This window comes from Sciurus vulgaris, assembly GCF_902686455.1.
Source record: "Sciurus vulgaris genome assembly, chromosome: 9".
Lineage (NCBI taxonomy): Eukaryota > Metazoa > Chordata > Mammalia > Rodentia > Sciuridae > Sciurus > Sciurus vulgaris.
In genome coordinates, this window is record NC_136469.1 from 88,081,170 (window position 1) to 88,100,697 (window position 19,528).

The 19,528-nt window shown below is 35.9% G+C and overlaps 1 protein-coding gene across 7 annotated transcripts in view; it reads right to left on the bottom strand.

The window, feature by feature from the left end:
- SLC4A4 (solute carrier family 4 member 4) overlaps positions 1-19,528 on the bottom strand; it is a 327,400-nt gene that overhangs the window by 44,321 nt on the left and 263,551 nt on the right. For all 7 annotated transcript variants that reach the window (XM_079152708.1, XM_079152712.1, XM_079152710.1 and 4 more), the window contains one exon: positions 14,817-15,008. In XM_079152708.1, the coding sequence (XP_079008834.1) occupies positions 14,817-15,008 (192 nt within the window). The remainder of the gene's footprint in view (positions 1-14,816; positions 15,009-19,528) is intronic.

The following is a 19,528-nucleotide window of genomic DNA, read 5'->3' on the forward strand; positions in this document are numbered from 1 at the left end:
ATTAAAACACTTAGAAAAAACAAGTGAAATAAAGAAAATTATTCTCAATTCCCCTATCTAGGAATAAACCTTAGCATTTTCAAATACACTTATCTTTTATATATATGTGTTTCTCATTTAAGTGTATATTTAGTTTTTAACATACTGCTTTATATCTCCCTTTTTTACTTTTTTTCTATCTTATTCAATATTTTCTATAATAATGAGCATTTATGGCCCTATACACTATGTAGAAGTAATATCCCAACATTTATGTTTTCTAACACAATACTATTCAGATTTCTTCCAACCTCTCACCATTACAAACAATACTATAAAAAAATCTTTGCACATATCAAAGACTATTTCCTTAGAATAAATTCCTGTCAGCAAAATTATTCTGTCAATGTGTATATAAAAACTTAAGGTTTTTAGTTTATAATGCCAAATTACTTTCTAGAATGTTAGATCAATTTACCAATTTTCACTCTATTCAACAACATATAAATAACTATGGATACTGTTAAGAGTTAAATCCATACTCAAAAGGAAAGCAATTTTTCATCACCAAGGATATTCAAAATATGAAACTGTCAAATCTTCTAAAACTATAATTTCTTAGTTATAGAAGCTACTAAGTTGTTTCTTAGTAGCTTAACGAAACAACTGAATTTTCTGCTCCATTCTAAACTTTCATATTTAATTTATAAATATAGCAACCTCTAAAGATGGCATTAATATGTATTCTCAAAAGTATCTAATTAATCTTCACAAAACAAATATTATGTGGAGAGAGAGAGAGAGAGAGAGAGAGAGAGAGAGAAAGAGGACTAGGGGGAGGGAGAGAGAAAGAGAGAATGACAGAATTACTAACAGACACAAAGTCATCTGATAGCAGGACATTTGTATGGTAATAGTCCAGCCAGCCAGTGTAATTTTTCAAAGGCAATTGACTGGAATAAACTACTTGACAGTTTCTGATCTAGGAATATTTTGTGCATTCTGAAAACATTTTGGAAGTCAGATCTAGTGGACCTGATTTCACTGGTACTCTCTGGACTTCACTGGTACTCAGTCTTCTTTCCTGGTTTCTCCTCAACTCCTCCAAATTCTTGAGGTTGGAGTGTCTCAGAGTTCAGACACTAGTCTCTTCTCTCCTCCATGTATACTCTAATCACAAGTGATCTCATTCAGTCTCATGCTTTAAAATGCCATCTGCACTGGAGACTATCATGCTAAGTGAAATAAGCCAATCTCCCAACCAAAGGCTGAATGTTCTCTGATATGTGGATGCTAAGAATGGAAGTTCATTGAATTAGACAAAGGGAAGGAAGGGAGGGAAGCGGGGATGGGAATAGGAAAGACAGAATGATTTAGACATAACTTTCCTACATTCATATATGAACACAATACCAGTGTAATTCCACATCATGTACAACCACAAGAATGGGAAGTTATACTCCATGTATGTGTAATTTGTCAAAAGATACTTTACTGTCATGTATAGCTAAAAAGAACAAATAAAAAGTAAAATAAAATGCCATCTGCATGCTAAAGAATAAGACGTTTATATCTTCAGGGCAGATCATTTCTCTAAATTCCAGAATCATCTATCTGGCTACCTGATACCTCCAATTGGATTTCTTACAGGCATCTCAAAATTATATCAAAAATGAAGTACTTGATCTCTCCCACTCTCTTCTTTCCCAGCCCATGCTACCCCACCACTGATGTCCTAAATCTGCATGCTTTTTCAGTTTTTTTCTTCTTAATTAATGTCAGCTTAATTTTTGCCATTGCTCAGGCAAAAATTTTGAAACCCACTGAATTATTCTTTTTCTCACATTGTATATCTAACAAGTCTGAAAATTTAGTAACCATGTTAAAATATAGGTCAGATAATGTGGTAGGAAGAATAAAGTACAATGTGCCCCTACAGATGTTCACATCCTAATTCCCAGAACCTGTGAATATGTAATGTTACATGGCAAGGTAGAATCAAGGTTGAAGACAGAGTTAAGGCTGATAATCAGCTGACCTTGAGATTGAAGAGATTATCCTAGATTATACAGTTGGACCCAATGTGATCACAGGAGTCCTTATAAGTAAAAAAGGGAGGCCAGAGGGTCATTTTCAGAGTGATGAAGTATGAGACAAACCTGACCAGCCATTGCTAGCTTTGAAGTTGAAGAAGGGGCCCTGCACCCAGGAATGCAGGTGGGCCCTAGAATTTTTTTTAGGCAAAGAAATGCATTCTTCCTAGAACCTCCAAAAGCATGATTTTAGCCCATTAAGACCAATTTCAGACTTTTTTACTCTTTTTCTCAATGCTAGTCTCCAGATTTGACTCCTCAAAATCTAAATTTTTGTCATTTCAAGCCACCATATTCATGGCAATTTGATAGAACATCCCTAAGAAACTAACGATTAATAAATAAATAGGATGAGATATAGATATACATGATACATAACATATACAAACACAGAGAAAGGGAGAGAGAAAAGAGTCAGATTTTGAAAGAAATTCTAGGTAAAAGCAGTCTGATAAGTGTGGCACTGTTGTACTGTAAGTATAAAAGTAGCTAAAAAGACAAATGCTAACACATGTCAGGATTAGAGTTTTTAAAATGTAGCCGGCAAGCGGGTAAAGCTATTAATAATGTTTCTTAACCTCATTAAAAATCACAGCCAGGGTGATACATTCTATGTAATATACTTGCTTTTATTTCCTTTCCCTTCAATTGTACAATGCAGTTCAGTTACAGCAGAAATCTCTCCTGGAGAGTGTTTATTATTAAGACATTCATTTCTAAGATACTGGATCCAGTTGAAACATCATAGTTAAGGAAATTGATTTTTCTTAGGCCACTCCTGTATTTTCCTCTAAGTCTTCTAATTAGAGGAAGCTGGTAGGGTGCTATTTTAGCAGGCTATTTGGGTCTTTTGCTACACCAAAATTAAACCTTAATTTGAACTGGGCAAAACTGGCATAGTAGAAGCAGAAAGTGCCCAAACAATGTCAAACAATGCATACATATAGCCCACTAGATACATGCTGCATTCTGAGTACAGGAGCTTTGTATCTGACTTTAAGAACATAAGAGCTGCCTTCTCTGGGCCCTTCTCACATTTCCAAACATGTTTAGAAAAAAATGTTTATGTTTCTTTACACTGTTTGTTTTACCTTTGATTTCATCAAACCTGATCTCTTTCTCAAAAAACTCTTTTATATTGTCAATATATAAATAATGAAATCAAATTAGAAACTCACCATTCCTAATTCTGTACTAGTGAAGTCAGAATTAAAGACAGGCAGTTTGTGTGGAATAGGTGATGGGGTTAGATCAAGAAAATGGAGGCTGGGAAGTTGGAAACCACCTCTGGGAGAATGGAATGTTCATGTCTCCAGAGCCCTTTGAGACTACCTCTCCCAAAAAGGTTATTAATGAAGCAACTCCTGAGCAGACTAAGAGCTACAAATCAATGCTCCCTGGGCTGCCATTCCCTTCCTGCCTAGCACTCCCCCTTGGCCCTTCCAGGCTACCTGCTCACCACCCCCCAACTCCCCACCCCACCCCACCCTGCCATTCCAACAACATCTCCCAGTCACTATGCAGGATGGGGGAAATTAAAAAGATAAGGGAGAAGATTGCAGAAGAACAAAGGAAACTGTAGTCTATAAAAGGGGCAGGGCACTCTCACTTCTTGGAATACCAGAATACCAGCCATGGCCCCCTTCTCCCTCCTGGGAGAAGTCTGTGTTAACTACCTTTAAATAAAACCTGCTCCATATAGGCTTGCCTTAGTGTACTTCTCTAATGTTCAAACGTCAATGTTTGAGGACACAGAACATAAGAACATAAGAACTGCCTTCACTTTAAGAACATAAGAACTGCCTTCACTGGGCTCGTCTCACATCTCCAAACATGTTTAGAAAAAAATGTTTATGTTTCTTTTTACTGTTTGTTTTACCTTTGATTTTATCAAACTTGATCTCTTTCTAAAAAAAACTCTTTTATATTGTCAATATAAAATCAGCAGTACCACTAGGTATTACTGTTTATAATTAAAAGTAGAAGTGCCAAAGTTTTCATGAGAAATCCACAGGATTTCATGCCCAATCCTGTGGATTCAGATACCTCAAACTTAGTTTGGACATACATCATTTGTGAGTATTCATCCATATCAAATGCTAAGTCTCTTCAGACAAAACTTCAATATTCTGGCAGTATAAATTATCACAATCTAAGAGAATACAAATTAAGATAATGCATAGAGAGCAATGGTTTATCATTTTCAAAAAGCTTGGTTTATTTTAATGATATGTACGTGTGCTACAATATATGATAATTCCTACCTCGACTTAGGAAAATGTGAAGCATGTCTCAGGATTTTAATGCCCCTTTTTATACCAGACTACTTTGAGCTCTTTTATTTTACTATTTTTTAATTATAAAAATGGAAAAAAGAAAAATGTTCCTGTCCTCTGCAGAATTAGACAATATCTCAATTAATATAGTAAGAAGCAACCAGCTTAAATATTTAAAACACCAAAGCGTAGAAGAAATTAAATGGATGGGAAAGGCAATTCAAATAGCCATACACTGTTCTCTTATTCTTGGGCAAAAACAACCTAATAAATCTACTATAAACACACTCTTTATGAAGGATGATACCATATTAATTATTGAGAGAGTCATAATCATAGAGAACCAACAGTGAGAAGCTAGTTAATTTACAGGGGGGCGGGGGAATGGTTTTTCAGAAGCCCCAGAGGACATTTGATATTCACTTTGCAAGGACTGCAGCTGCTCCTAAATTAACTGGGGGGAAGGGGCTGTGAGCATGCTGAGCGGCTCTCAATGGATGGAGCCATGACTAAGAGACAAGGACAGCGGCAGGCACCCTGGGGGCTCTCGATAAATATTAATTCACGATGTCAATTTCTCTAATGATTGTGGTGCTTGGGAAATGCTAAACGACAGTGTAAACAAGCATTTATTCTAGATGAAGAAAAGGTATATCAGACACATATGTGCCTTCTGGCAATCACAAAAAGATATAAAATGCTATGATAATTCTGAAAATTTGGTCCCTCTAGTAACCAGTGCTCTAAAGCACTGTAAAAGAAACATGTTAACATTACTTATAACAAAAATCTTAGTTCACTGTACTTTGAGTGATACTCCTATATTCAGAATTCAATAAAAGGAAAGTCAAACTTTAGGAGTTTAATGCATGAACTCCAAGTCAGGGTGTCTGAGTAAAAAAGGGAAGCAGACTGGACAATATATTTGGGTGGGGCTTAGAGCGTGCCAGTAGGAGTCTACATGGGTAGAGGAGCAGGCCTTCAGCAGGAATGCTGAGACTCTGGCAATCACTAAGGGACCTCTTCTTCCATCCTGCCTCAAAACTGGGCAGGAGAACAAGGAACCCAAGGAGAAGCAAATGATCAAACCACATGGGAAATTCAAGTCCCTGTCTGCTCACTCTCTTCTAAATTGAAGCTGAAAATCTAGAGCTTATCTAGAGAAGGGTAACCAGAGGAATAAGAGTCTAGGAAAACATCACCAAAAAAAAAAAAGTGATGGTAGGCTTCAAGAAATTATCAGGAGAACCTGTCTTCCAACAAGTAAATTGTGTCAAAGGAAAAAGTAATTCAATTTACCATGTAGCTCCAATGGTGAGAGTAGACTCTGTGGACAAAGACTAGAGAGGGGCAGATTTGTGTTTCTACCAGGAATATCTGTGGACATCAAGTTCCTATTCCAGGAAGTATTCAGGCAACATGAAGACGATCACTTGTCAGAAATTCACAGGCAATACTACATTAGATGGTATTCAAAGTCCTAACAATAAAACTCATTGATTAGGACCCAAATATCAAAATTTCTTAATTCAGAGGGTCTTCTCAGATATAACTCAAAGATATCATTACCATACAGGGTCTCAGCACTTAAAAAGGATGATGGTTTTATAAGTTAAAATAAGGTACAAGAATAAAAGTTAAAAACAGAGTAATTAGTAAGTCGTGCCTCATATCTGAATCTAGAATTGGGATATGAAGCCATTTTGTTTTACTGCATTGATTTCAGTGCTGTTAGACAAGTAAGCTGAAAGTGCTCTGGCCTACAGGGTATCATGGTCAAAATTAGTTCTTCTATTTGGCTGGTCCTTGCTCCCAACCTTATTTTCATCAATACTCAATTCAGGTTAATCATATTTATTTTTGTCATATATCTATAAAAACTAAAGTATTTGTAATTGTTTAAATGTTTAACAGTCTAAAATGTATTTGTAATTAAATATCCTTTTGTCATTCTTCATAAAACAAAGATGAAAACCATTTTGGGGTTAAAAGCAAACTTGACTTTTAAAATGACTTTTCCTTGGTACAAAATACCACAGGAATTTGAAAATCTGATTCTTTTCAGTGACAGCAAAGTCATTTTTGAGTGAGTTTCAATAGCCCAATGTGGTCTGATATTTTGAACCAGAAAAATGTCACCCAGTATTACGAACACCAGAATGGGACACGGAAGACAGCCCACTACTTCGTGCTCATTTTTAATACATGATTTGTTTTAGTTCAACAGTTTTTACCACTCAACAAGAAAGTTTCTGAGAGAAAAACAGAGGGGAATGTCACCTGATTCTTATAAAGAGTTGTTTATAAACAAAACACATCCAACCTTAATAGAAAGGCCCCAGGACAAAATGTCAACCAAGAATTATGGTTCCAAAAATAGAACAGTTGTAGAATTCTAGACCTTCCTGTGTTTTACATGGATAAAAAAACTGCATCTCCTAACTAAAATGCTCATTATACTTTCATTAAAATTCCTGAAGCCCTACACTTTTTTTCTTTCATAAAGTCAGTTCTTCAAAATCCACCATCAACTTAAGTCACAAAAATGTACCAAAGTATGATCTCCTAGGAAATAATAATCATGAACAGGGCAGAAGAATCAAAATGAGTCTTCCTTATTTGAAAACACAAAACTCTAATTTATTCAACTAATATATATTAAGTGCTTACTATGTGCCAGGTCCATGAATTGCTTGTCTTTCTATCCTTTACCTAGTACTGAATCAAGTACACATTAGAATAACAATAATCTTCATTCCATATTGAATGACTATGCTAATTAATTATAAGACTTAGAATAGTAGATTTTTAAGAAAAGATACTAAAGAACATTCTGCATCATTTAAATGCAACATAGAAGTGTTACAGCTACTGATGCTACCTGCAATTTAGTGACTTTGTTTATTTAAATGACAGAACAACTGGGAAGTACATTTTTAAATAAACTTACAATTACAGCAATTTGTCTGAGGTTGAGAATTGAAACTTTTTCCTACAAGGGTTATGAGGAAACTGAGCAGTTCCTGAAGGAAGGCATTCTTGTGCTGTTAAAAACATCACCCAGTCACAGAGAGTGACTATCCCAAAGTACTAATAATTTTGCTTGATTCATAGAGTGCCACAGCATTCTGATTTATATTATTCACAATCCTGCTCTATTTATAAGCTGCTGCTTTTATTTTGCTGCCACATATGCAGTGATGGCATCATTGTTCCATGCTTCTGATCATTTGTTGGTGTGGGACACTGGGAGAACATTTCATGTTAATGCTCTGAGCCATCTGCCATAGGAGATCACAGATTATGCTGTGATGTTCCTACTGAAAGTTTGATGCTAAAAGACTTTGACTACAGACTTGAGGCTGATGTGACAGACCAGTCACAGTGTTGGAGAGCACACCTCTCTAAAAGGAAGGGGAACACAAGTAAGAGGGTCAAAGTAGTGCTGGGGTTCTACCCATGCTCCACTAAGTGTTAGGACTTTGTAGAAGAACCTGACATACCAATTAAATAACTGAAAGACTAGCAAAGGCAGTCTGTTTCATCTTAAGAGCTCATACTGATAGATTTCTAGTGACTCCATGAAGGACTGAAGGAGAGTGATTCACTGACCATAGGCTAAGCGAATGAGTCACATCCCTGGTCAGCAAAGTTAATAAGGTCCTGCTGGGTGTGGTGGCACATGCCTGTAATCCCAGTGGCTAGGGAGGCTGAGGCTGGAGGATCCAGAGTTCAAAGCCAGCCCCAGCAACTCACCAAGACTCTGTCTCTAAATAAAATATAAAAAAGGACTAGGGATGTGGCTCAGTGGTTAACAACCTCTGGGTTCAATCCCCAGTACCAAAAAAAAAAAAAAAAAGAAAAAGAAAAAAAGTTAATAAGGTCCAGAAAGAGGAAAATCTACATGGAAAAGGGAAAGGACTACAGCAGACTAATCAAAGGAACTGTGACAAGTTTAATATGAAAAGGAAAACTTGGAATATGACATGAGATAGATACCTTCATTTGTCCCACAAAATCTGTTATCTACCTCTCTGTGCTGTGTTTTCTGCCTTGTGTGGTCTACAATAGGTCCCGTTGCTTTCTGGCTTCTAGATGGATCTGGCCAGTGGCATCCAAAGGAGACCATCAGAGGAAGACAGTGAGATTGTGGATCCCCGTCAGATTGCCTCAGGTTGACTTAATTCCTCAATCCAAGTCACATCACCTCTAAAGACAATTCTACCCTTCTTTCTCCTCCCAGCTTCCAGCCATCACTCTATTTCCACATCTTTTGGTCCCAGGATAGTAACTATCCCACTCTACTAGCATTGGGATATGGTTCCCTAACCTCAACTTTGTAAATAATACCTTCATTAAATTCTCAAATTATCCTAATTTGAGTGTATCATCTGCTGCCCAATGAGACCCTGACATCAGTGATTTTAAGATTTTTATCTTGGACCTCACGTACATATATGACTGCATGACCAATGTAATCCTGTAATGTATACAATCAGAAAAATGAGAAATCATACTCCACTTATGTATGATATATCAAAATGCATAAATGCATTCTACTGTCATGTATAACTAATTAGAACAAATTTTTAAAATTAAATTTAAAAAATAATAGCCCTGACTGCATGGGCTAGGGAATCAAAAAAACAAGTTTTTTAATCTTGGATGGACTGTGAGGATAGGTGATGTTATTAACCAAGATGAGGAATATGATGAAATGAGTAAGCTCAACAGTGGAAAGGAAGTAAATAAACCATGTTCTCAATTTGCTGCATGATGATTTTGGATCATCCACAGGGAGAGATCGGCAAGAGATCCCAAAACAAAACTGTCCTAAAGATGGAGATAATAATTTTTAGAAATTTTTATGACTTGGTCTTTGTTATAAAACTAGTATGATATGGAGAATTTATTTCCTTTAGTAGATGGAGACAGAATACTCTTTACAAAAATACTAGTGTTAGAAGGATGTTAATTATCACCTAGATGAGCTCTCTCCCTTTGTAGATGAGGTACCCAGAGTCTGCATTTAGCTATCATAGGGCAAACAGTTAATTGCAGTGCTGGCACTAGAATCTACAGTTTCTGGGTTCTTACATCTGTGCTGTTCCCACAGAATGCAGCATTTATCTCTACTTGAATGGTTTCCACTAGCTAACAAGTACTGAGTATCTAGTCTGCAGCCAACTCTCTGCTGGTTGACATGAGGAACAAAATAGAACTATAAGAGTTTTCAAGCAGTTTACAGTCTTAGCCGACTGCCAACCCACACAAATGTAAAGAAGTGACAGTGCAAAACAGAAAGGACTGTGTAAGCTAAAGGGGGGGGGCATTTTATATGACAAAGGCATTGTCACTCAGTATTAGCATTCTGAGTTTTTAGAGGTTTCATGTGAATTGTTGGTGTAAGGAGCTGAGAACAATCAGTTAGCCTTGATTATTTTCAAGCAATAGAAGACCATCTTATAGGACTTAAGCATAAGATTAGTGATAAAAGATGCAAGCATAATAATCTATACACCTATCTTCTCCTACCCTCAGAAATGATCCTTCTAAATGATGGCTTAACTTAAAACACACTATAACACATAAGAGAAATAAAATGATGTTCTTATTATTTGTGTATGAATGTATATGTATTCATGCATTATTTTTAAACTGTAAACATGAGGTAAATAAGGGTATGAGAGGAGACTGACAGTCTACACATTTACATACTGATCCTCAGGAACCACTTTTTCTTCTGTTTATTTTGTGATTTGATACTATAATTCTAACTATGCCAAGAACCTTTTTAATAGAAATTTTAACTAAAATGGCATTGTTTTTCTGTTTTCATTTTCTCATAACTTTCTCAGCAGCATTTATCAATGTCTAAAAAATTATGTGCCTGGGCTTTTGTAAGGGGAGGATTTTAATTTTTTTAAGTCTGAAGAACTCAATTTGGGGTTACTTCTCTCTATGTATCTATTTGGTTTGAGAGGTAAAGTCAGCAAGATGGTAGAATAAGACTTTCCAATATTCATCGCCCCGCAGAAACATGGGATTGAACAAGCAATTACCACAAGAAAACACCTTTGCAATGGTTAAGAAAGTCAGGTGAGAGATTATAACATATGGGTATAACCAAGAAATAAGAAAAACACATTGAAAAGGGTAGGAAGCAAAATTACTCACATACCACTCCTCAAACCTGTGATCCTGTAATGTATACAATCAGAAAAATGAGAAATCATACTCCATTTATGTATGATTTATCAAAATGCATAAATGCATTTGGCAGTACCACCTGGTGACAGAACTTTCTACTTGGAGGAAGGACAGGGAAGCGAGCTTCAGACTTTGCCTCAGACACCAACAATGGACCTGCCTCAGTAAAGTACAGCATCAGAAGGACTCACATGGTCTCAGACTCCAGATTGATACCCATGCACTGCCCTAATACCAGTCTGGCCCCAGACTTCAGCGATTCCCTGCGGACTTGGTCTCCAGTCTGCCCCACTGCCAAACCAACTCCACTGGTTTAGGCTTCAGATTGGCTAACCCATAATGGGTCAGCCCCAGCAGCCCTGTAATCCAAACTTCCCTTATCACCAGGTCATTTCCCTCATTATCAGATCAGCATCTGTGGATCCAGCCTTCTAGGACAGGCCTCAGGCCTGCATTGCAGCAGGCCAGTTCCTATTATTCCAGGCTTCAGGTCTACTCTATGTTCCAGACCAGCCCAGAAACAAAAAGGCATCCAAATAGGAAAGGAAGAAGCTAAATTATCTCTGATTATAGGCAACAGCCTAAACTCCAAACCCCAAAGTCTCTACCAAAAAACTTGTTGAAACAGATAAGCAAATTCAGTACAGTTATAGAATATAAAATCGGTATACAAAAATCAACAGTGTTTCTATTATGCCAAAAACAAACTATCCTAAAAGTAAATCAAGGAAACATTCCCAATTACAATAACCACAAAAGAATAAAATACTCAGGAATAAATTTAATCAGGTAGGTAAATGATCTACACTTTGAAATTTACAAAGAAATGATGAAAGAAACTAATAAAGATACAAATAAATATATCCCATGTTCATGGAAAAAATTAATATTGTAAAAATAGCTACAGATTCAATGCATTTCCTATAAAATTTTCAGTGTTATTTTTTCACAGAAATAGAAAAAATAATTCTAAAATTTATATGAAAACACAAAAGACCCCAAATAGCCAGAGCAATCTTAAGCAAAAAGAACAATGCTACCTGTTATAGTTATGAATTGTCCCCCAAAGGTCATGTGTGAGACAACAAGAAAGTTTATAGATAAAATGATTATGAGATTTTTAATCTAATCAGTACATTAATCCACTAATATGGATTAACTGGGTGGTAACTGCAGGTGAGGGAATGACTGGAGGGGGTGAGTCACTGGAGGTATACCTTTGGGGTTTATATTTTGTCCCCTGCAGGCAGAGCTTTTTTCTGCTTTCTTTCATGCTTTGAGCTGTTTTTTCCTCCACACCCTTCTACCATGGTCTGCCACACCTCAGGCCCAGAACAATGGAGTTGGCTGTCAATGGACTGAAATCTCTGAAACCATGATCCCAAATAAACTTTCCTTCCTCTATATTATTCTTGTCCAGTTTTTTGGTCACAGGAACAAAAAAAGCTACCTAAAACACTACCATTTGGTACAGAAATCCCACAGCTCAGTATATATTAATAGGAACTGAAATCAGTTAAAGACTAACTATATTACTATGTTCATTTCAGCATTATTCACAATAGCCAAGATATAAAATTAGCCCAATTGTTCATCAATGGATTTATGAAGATAGACTATACGATGTAAATACACAAAGCAATACTATTCTTTAAGAAAGGAAATCCTGTGATTTCAGATACTGTAGAGGAATCTGGAAGATAGTATGCTAAGTGAAATAAATCAGGCACTGAGTAATAACACTACATGATCTTACAGGATCTTAAAAAGTTGAATTCATAGCTGTAGAGAGTAAAAGGAATAGTGAGAGATGCTGGTTAAAGGGTGCAAAGTTCAGTTAGACAGGAATAAGTTTTTGAAATTCATTACACAACATGGTAACTCTAATAATAATATATTGCGTATTTCAAATTTGCTGAAAGAGATTTTAATTTTCTCATCACAAAAATGATAAGTATGTGAGATTATAGATATGTTAATTAGCTTGGTTTAATCATTCAATAATGTATACAAATACCAAAACATCACCTTGTATTCTATAAATATATGTAATTATTATTTACCAATTGAAAACATAGTTGATCTTCTTTCATCTTAAAGTAGAAAGTTTATTTTGCAAATTACAAAGGTTCTAGATTTTCCATTTTTCTACCTAGTATGCTTAAATAACATTGGACTTTGACAGGAGATGATGATTTATAAAATATATTTTAAAAGCGCAAAGAAGCGAGGCACAGTGGAGCATACCTACAATCCCAGTGGGTTGGGAGGTTGAGGCAGGAGGATGACAAGTTCAAAGCCAACCTTAGCAACTTAGTGAGCACTTGTCTCGAAATAAAAAGTTTTTAAAAAGGGCTGGGCATGTAGCGTAGGTTTAAGTGCCCCTGGGTTCAATCCCCAGTCCCAAAAATAAAAATTAAAAGCAATGAAAATAAACAAGCGAAAACCAAGATGCCCAATGAACTAATAATTATGAAGGAAAAAACTCAGTAGAGAAGCAATTGTCCTCAAAAACCTTTACCCAGGAATCTATTCTATACAAAACTTGTCCAGTTAAAGATGATAATCAAGTAAGTACATTTCCCAGCCTGTGAGCTAGGGTCACAATCTCAAATGGAGTCAGGAACAGGCACCTAATCTGCATGTGTGATATAGGATATCTTTTCTTTTCTTTTCTTTCTTTCTTTCTTTCTTTCTTTCTTTCTTTCTTTCTTTCTTTCTTTCTTTCTTTCTTTCTTTCTTTTTTATTTTCTTTTTTTGTTTGTTTGTTTGTTGTTGTTGTTGTTCTGGGGATTAATCCCAGGGGCACTTTACACAGGGTCTCACTAAATTTCCAAGGCCAGCCTTGAACTTGTGATCCTCTGCTTCAGCATCCCAAGTAGCTGGAATTACAGGGAGGTATCAAACAACAGAGCATTGGGAAGACAATGACTACCTCAAAGTATAGGTAAGATTTCAATTATATGTGTTTTGTGTGTGTGTGCGTGTGTTTGTGTGTGTGTGTGTGCTTACACACTATTGTCTAAACAAAGAATGGCTGTGAGCCAATTCGGTGTGTGAACCACCAGTTTGTGATGTTCATTTTAAGCAAACTAACCTGAGCACCTCTTTTTACATTTCCTTTGGTAGAATTTTTCATTCCTTGGGCTATCTAAATCTGGACATTTTATTGTCAACCCTTCTGTTTATTTTCAATTTTATAAGAAGAATCAGAGAATCCACATTCTCTTAGGTGAAAGTAAATATCTTAAGTTTCATTTCCTAGGAATTAGAAAAAAAGACTTTCATTGAGTGCACCTCATCTTCTAAAGTCCTACACAAAACACAAAGGAGAGATTTCATGGGATGCCAGGTGTATAGAGCAGGTCACTGATAGAAATCAGGTGTAATTAAGATTACTAAGAAATACTGACATCCTAAACACTAAGAACCAAGCTGTAAAGTAAAGCATTATCTTAGATTCGTTCTGCAAGTAAACAAAAAATACCATTAACTAAATGTTGGTCTTATCTTGTAGTCTCTCAAAGAACCACAGTTTTGACTTCAAGTTCATTCAAGCATATTAATGGGAGACAGGAAGTCTGTGCAACCTAGTTCAATTATCAGTACTCTGGCATTACTCATTATAGGAAGGAAAGTTTGGCTCATATGACAGCCATATCTTACACCAATACTAGTGTAACAATACAGTCTAAGTATTCTCGTATGGCCCATAATTCAAGTATGAAAATATGCGCACATACAGCCAAGGAACAAGAAATTCCACAACATGAAAATTCCTGATTAATATGAAGAGTTTTTGCTTATATACTTAAACATTATACATTTACAAACAAGATCTTTTTCTTCACTCAAGCATTTTTAGATACACCCCACTTTTTAGTATATTCAGAATTATGACAAACTTTATTACAGAATTATGCTTACCAAATCTTTGGAAAATTTCTCAAAACTGGACTACAATTATGTTAAACACATACCATATGAACTGGAATATAATTTTTAAAATGCACAAAATTATATTGACCAAATCGAACTATAGGTGCTTTTCCATTTTGTAAATTGTATTATTATTAGACTTAATTTCCTGGTATCTCCCTTTCCCTAGATTATATTATATGCAAGTATAAATATAACACAATGAATCCCAATATTATATATAATTATAATGCATCAATAAAAATAACAAAAAATAAAATTATATTACTGTTGATGCAGTGCAAATCCAACAAACATTATTTATATCTCAGATACTTACTGTGGTTGGAAAATAACGACTAGTTTTGAATTTTTTCAGAGCCATAGAGGAGGTGTATGTGCCCAAGAAGAGGATAAAAGACATAAGTGTGATATCAGGGACAAAATCGCAGTTGTTCCCCACGAGCTTTCCTCCATATTTCAAACACTCCTTCTTCGACAAAAATGTCCAGTCAAAGGTAGCATTAGGGTACTGAAGAAGAAAAAAAAATAGGTTTTTTTTGGTTGATGTATGTGTGTGTGTGTGTGTGTGTTTTTAGGGTATACTGGTATGTCAAAAGCAGTTTTTGATACTTAATGGACAATATAGGTCTTATAGTAAATGTTTCTGTAAAATTCTGAGATAACCATAAGAGAATGAAACCTAATGAGATGTTACTAGAATAACAGGTGAGGGGGCACAGACACAAGCCAATTATTGAAACTACAATGAGAATGATGTAACATGTTACTTATTTTGTGCTGCCAACTTACAATCACCCATTTGTTCACTGGAAACAAACCCCAAAGTCCTTTCCTGTCAACCCTCCTGAGAGTAAACTGAGGCACATGAACGTCCTAGGTCTCAAAAATGTAACACTCTCAGAAACACCTTTATTGTTCAGAAAGTACTTTGGCAGTGCACAGTTTTGTATGCATCTGCTTGATGGCCCTATTAATGCTCTTCAAGTTCAATGGGCTCACTACTCGGCCAGTACTTTTACAAATAGACTAAATAATTAGTCTAATTACTTCTAAATAATTAGAGATTGGTAATCGAAGGAATTAAACTATAAAAACGTGGATGGTTGTAGCCTTAATTAACTGCATGGCCCAAAAGAGTTTAGATTTTTTCTTGTTAACTCTAGGTCAGGATTATAGGCATCCATCATTGGAATGGCTGTGACGCCTTTAAGGTGGTGGCTTCACGTATAGGACACCACTCCTACGTTACATGGCCTCAAACATACAGGGCAGTTTTCATATATTGCTGTCATGTCAGTGCTATGCCCGTCTCGTGCGGCTCATTCCTCTATTTTCTGTTTCTAATACACAGGAGAACCCTTTGGCTATCACAGTGAGTATGGCCAGTGTACCCACCTCAAGATGCTCTATTAATTAGCTGCTATCAGCTCACAACTGGACCTTTTTCTCTGGAGAATCTGCCTTTATCCACAAAGAGTTACCTTACTGGAATGCTAGAGTCTCTCAAAGCCCTTATTGACCATCACCAACAGAGAGAAAAAACTACCCTCTTTTTCTCAAAAGTAGAAGCAGCTCTTTGGTACAATTTATGCCCTAGAACTCACCATGGAGTTAGGCTAATGCTAAACTCAGCTTGGCAGGGGGTGTAGGCACATCCTTGTTTAACTCCTTCTGTGTCCTAAACTGCTTCTCTTTCTTCTCAGTTTTTATTGAGAATAGCTCTTAACTTATCACAAGCACCTGAAATTCCTGTAGTAGACTCTGCTTCCAAAATGGCCAACTTACTTGAATTACCGGCTCTGAAAATTAATGGTCTCTAAGCTTTAAGGAACTTTTTCTAGAATATTACAGTGTGAAGGAAACCCAGAGACAATTTCATCTGATTTCTCAAAATCCTTAGTATTCAATTGTCCTGAAAGATGATCATTTGTCCTCTGCTTGAACATCTTCTGTGATGAGAAGTTTACTGGTAGCTCATTCCCTTGCTTAAAAAAATTCCTATGCAGATACTTCTTATGTTTGAGCCCTCTTAAATACTTATCCTTTGAGTTTCTTTTGCTATACAAAGAGCTTTCTTGTATACCTTGACAATTATGGCCATTTCCACGAGACAGATTTTCAAATCTTACCTGTCTAAATTAATGCCAACGTGGCTGGGGGGAAGGGATGGGTGTCTCAGCTTAGAAACACTCTAAATACCTTTGACTTGTATCCTTGTGGATCCAGGGCTAATAAGTATACCATGTGCTAACAGAAGAGTTATTTGAAAACACCTTGCAAATAAATGTGAACAGATAAATTTCTCCTGTTCATTGAAGGCAAGAGTTCTGCCTCTCACCAGACCCATATCATCAACATTTTTTATCATTCTATAAATTCTCTTGATTGGAGCAACCTAGTCATAAAAGACACTGTGGCCAGAAAGAGTTCATATTTTTATAGGGCTCAAAAGGTAAAACGCTTATATAAGTCAATAAAAAAATAAATTCTAGATCTTTCCTTGAAATATTTTTCTATATTAACTTAACTTGTAAACAGTCAAATTGCTTAACTGTTCTTTACCAAACACTACTCCTAGAAAAGGTGATTAATCATGTCTCATTTTGCTTTGTAGATTTCTGCATATGGCTGATTTTAGGAGAAAGCATTTTAAGTTTAGAAGTCCTAATAGGTAACAGTTTTGTTTTAAAATCAGCAAAAATGTACCCTAATGTCACTTCAGCATTTTAATATCAGCAGAATCCTTCTTTATAGAGTTTCCCCAAAGAGGTAAGATGCATTGAATCAATCACAATAGGCAGTTTTACCAATTTTCTTACAAAGATTCAGATTAAAGTGAAACCGCACAGGAGTACATGAAATAAATGATGGGTATGTTTTCTTGCTTACATTAACATAAAATACCAGCATCTGTATTTCATAAGACCCAAATGATTCTCTGTATCATCATATCAAAAATTTTAGCCTCCAAACAGCATTTTTCCCTAAGAACTTATGTTTAAAACCTTTAGGCAACATCCATGTATCTCAGCATGTATAATATTTCTGCATACAAAGCGTTCTTCTCCTACAAAATAAGTTATATCAAATAAATGATTCTATTTAAATATCACTGAAAAGACATCTGTATTATCCTTATTGTTTAAGAGTTGTTATTTCATAACGGCTGATGTCAGTGAAGGTTAACTCTGTTTATCTTCTGGCAGGATCCATTTCATGAAGAAATTAACCTATGCCCACCACTACCATCTTTGATAAGCCAACATTACCTCTAGGCTTGATGCAGGAGCTCAGTTTAGTACCACTGTCCTTAACCCCTTTAAAGATGATTTCTCACCTCTCTGTGGTTTTGCCTTTATTTTCTATGAAAAATTCTATATGCAGGGCTTAAATTATTAAATCAGAACTTTTAAGAACAAGACAATTGGGAACAGAAACTCCAGAGTTCCCTTCAGTCTATTAGAACTCTTGTAACACACTATGTCTTTTTCTTAGGATACTTATAACTTTCTATGACATTTATACCGCAGTTTAGTGTTATGCATTTGGAAATGCTTGAAGAGATGTCTAATGGGCCAGGAGAGCTAAATCCAGAAGAGATGTCAAGTTTGGAGACACCAACTTAAAAGTCATCTGTAAAGATCTGATCCCTGGATTAATCAGACTTACTACAACTACAAAGATGTTGAAAAAAAAAAAAAAAAAAAAAAGAGTGTGAAGCATCCTGTGCACGCACAATGGGAGTGAGGATATCATGAAAGTCATTGGAGTGAAAGGTAAGAGAAGTACAATAGGCTGAGAAATGAGTGGGAGTAAAAAAGTTGCAATAGCAATTAATTACAGACTATTTTTTCCCAAGGAATACAGTAGCAAAGAATAAGCTAGAACTCATGAGCACTGCAAGGTCAAAGCAAATTTCTCAGGGTTGGTGAAGACTTTTGAGGTGTTTCTGGTGGGTAAGAATGGGAATGAAAGGGAAAGGGGGGGTGATGGGAATAACAAGAATGGAGGAAAAAAAGAAAAAATGATCAGAGAGGGAAAGACAGACTGAAAGATAAGAACTTAGCAACTGTTTGGGCTGGGGATGGCTGAAAAGACAAAAATGATAAAAGTATAGAGTCAGAGGACCAAAGAGACTGTGCATCACCAAAAAATAAGGAAGGGGGAAAAGAGCGGATCAACACAGAGCAGAGTTCAACTTAGAACATAGCAGGCACTCAGTTAACTGAGTGAATGAAATCTTTCATCAGGTCTGGAATATTTGATTGATACAGTCAAGGAAGAAATCTACCAATTTATTTACCCTTTCTATCTACAGGACAAAATTAAAGTAAAATAACTTTCAATTTAGAATTGCCAGGTAAAACACAGGGTTCCCAGTTACATTTGCATTTCAGCTAAACAATAAGTAATATTTTTATTATTAAGTCTTTACTAGGCGATATTTAGGACCTACTTATATTAAAATATTGTTCGATACTTATCTTTATTTAATATTTTCAATATTCATTTTTATTCGTTAAATTCGGCAATGCCAATTCAATTAGATATTGGATATTTTGAGTAATAGTGGCATCTGGAAAAAAGAAAAATGTGGCCAAAAGAAAACAGAAAACGTACCCAGACCGGATTGCTTGGATGAACTAATAAGCTTTAACAGAGTGATAAAGAGAATGAAACAAGAATAATTTTATAAGTTTCCTTATAGAAATGAAGTATGTTCACTTAAACATTAATAGTAGAAGATTGTAAAAAAGTGCAAGTGAGTGGTACAGAGATGAGAAGAGCAGAAAAGGCAGTAATCCACTTCACTGAGTATGGAGAAAAGGAAGTTCACAGAATGCCCTGAAGGTAGGACTAGTCCTTGTAGAACACTCATATTCAAAAGGTGGTAAGGAGAGGAGGAACTGGGCAGCAAAGCAAAGCAAGGACAGAGGGAGGGAGCAAAGGACAAGAGAATACAAGTGACCGACTCTGGATGTGTATTTCTTCATGTATTCACAAAAAGAAAGGAAAGGAATTAGACAC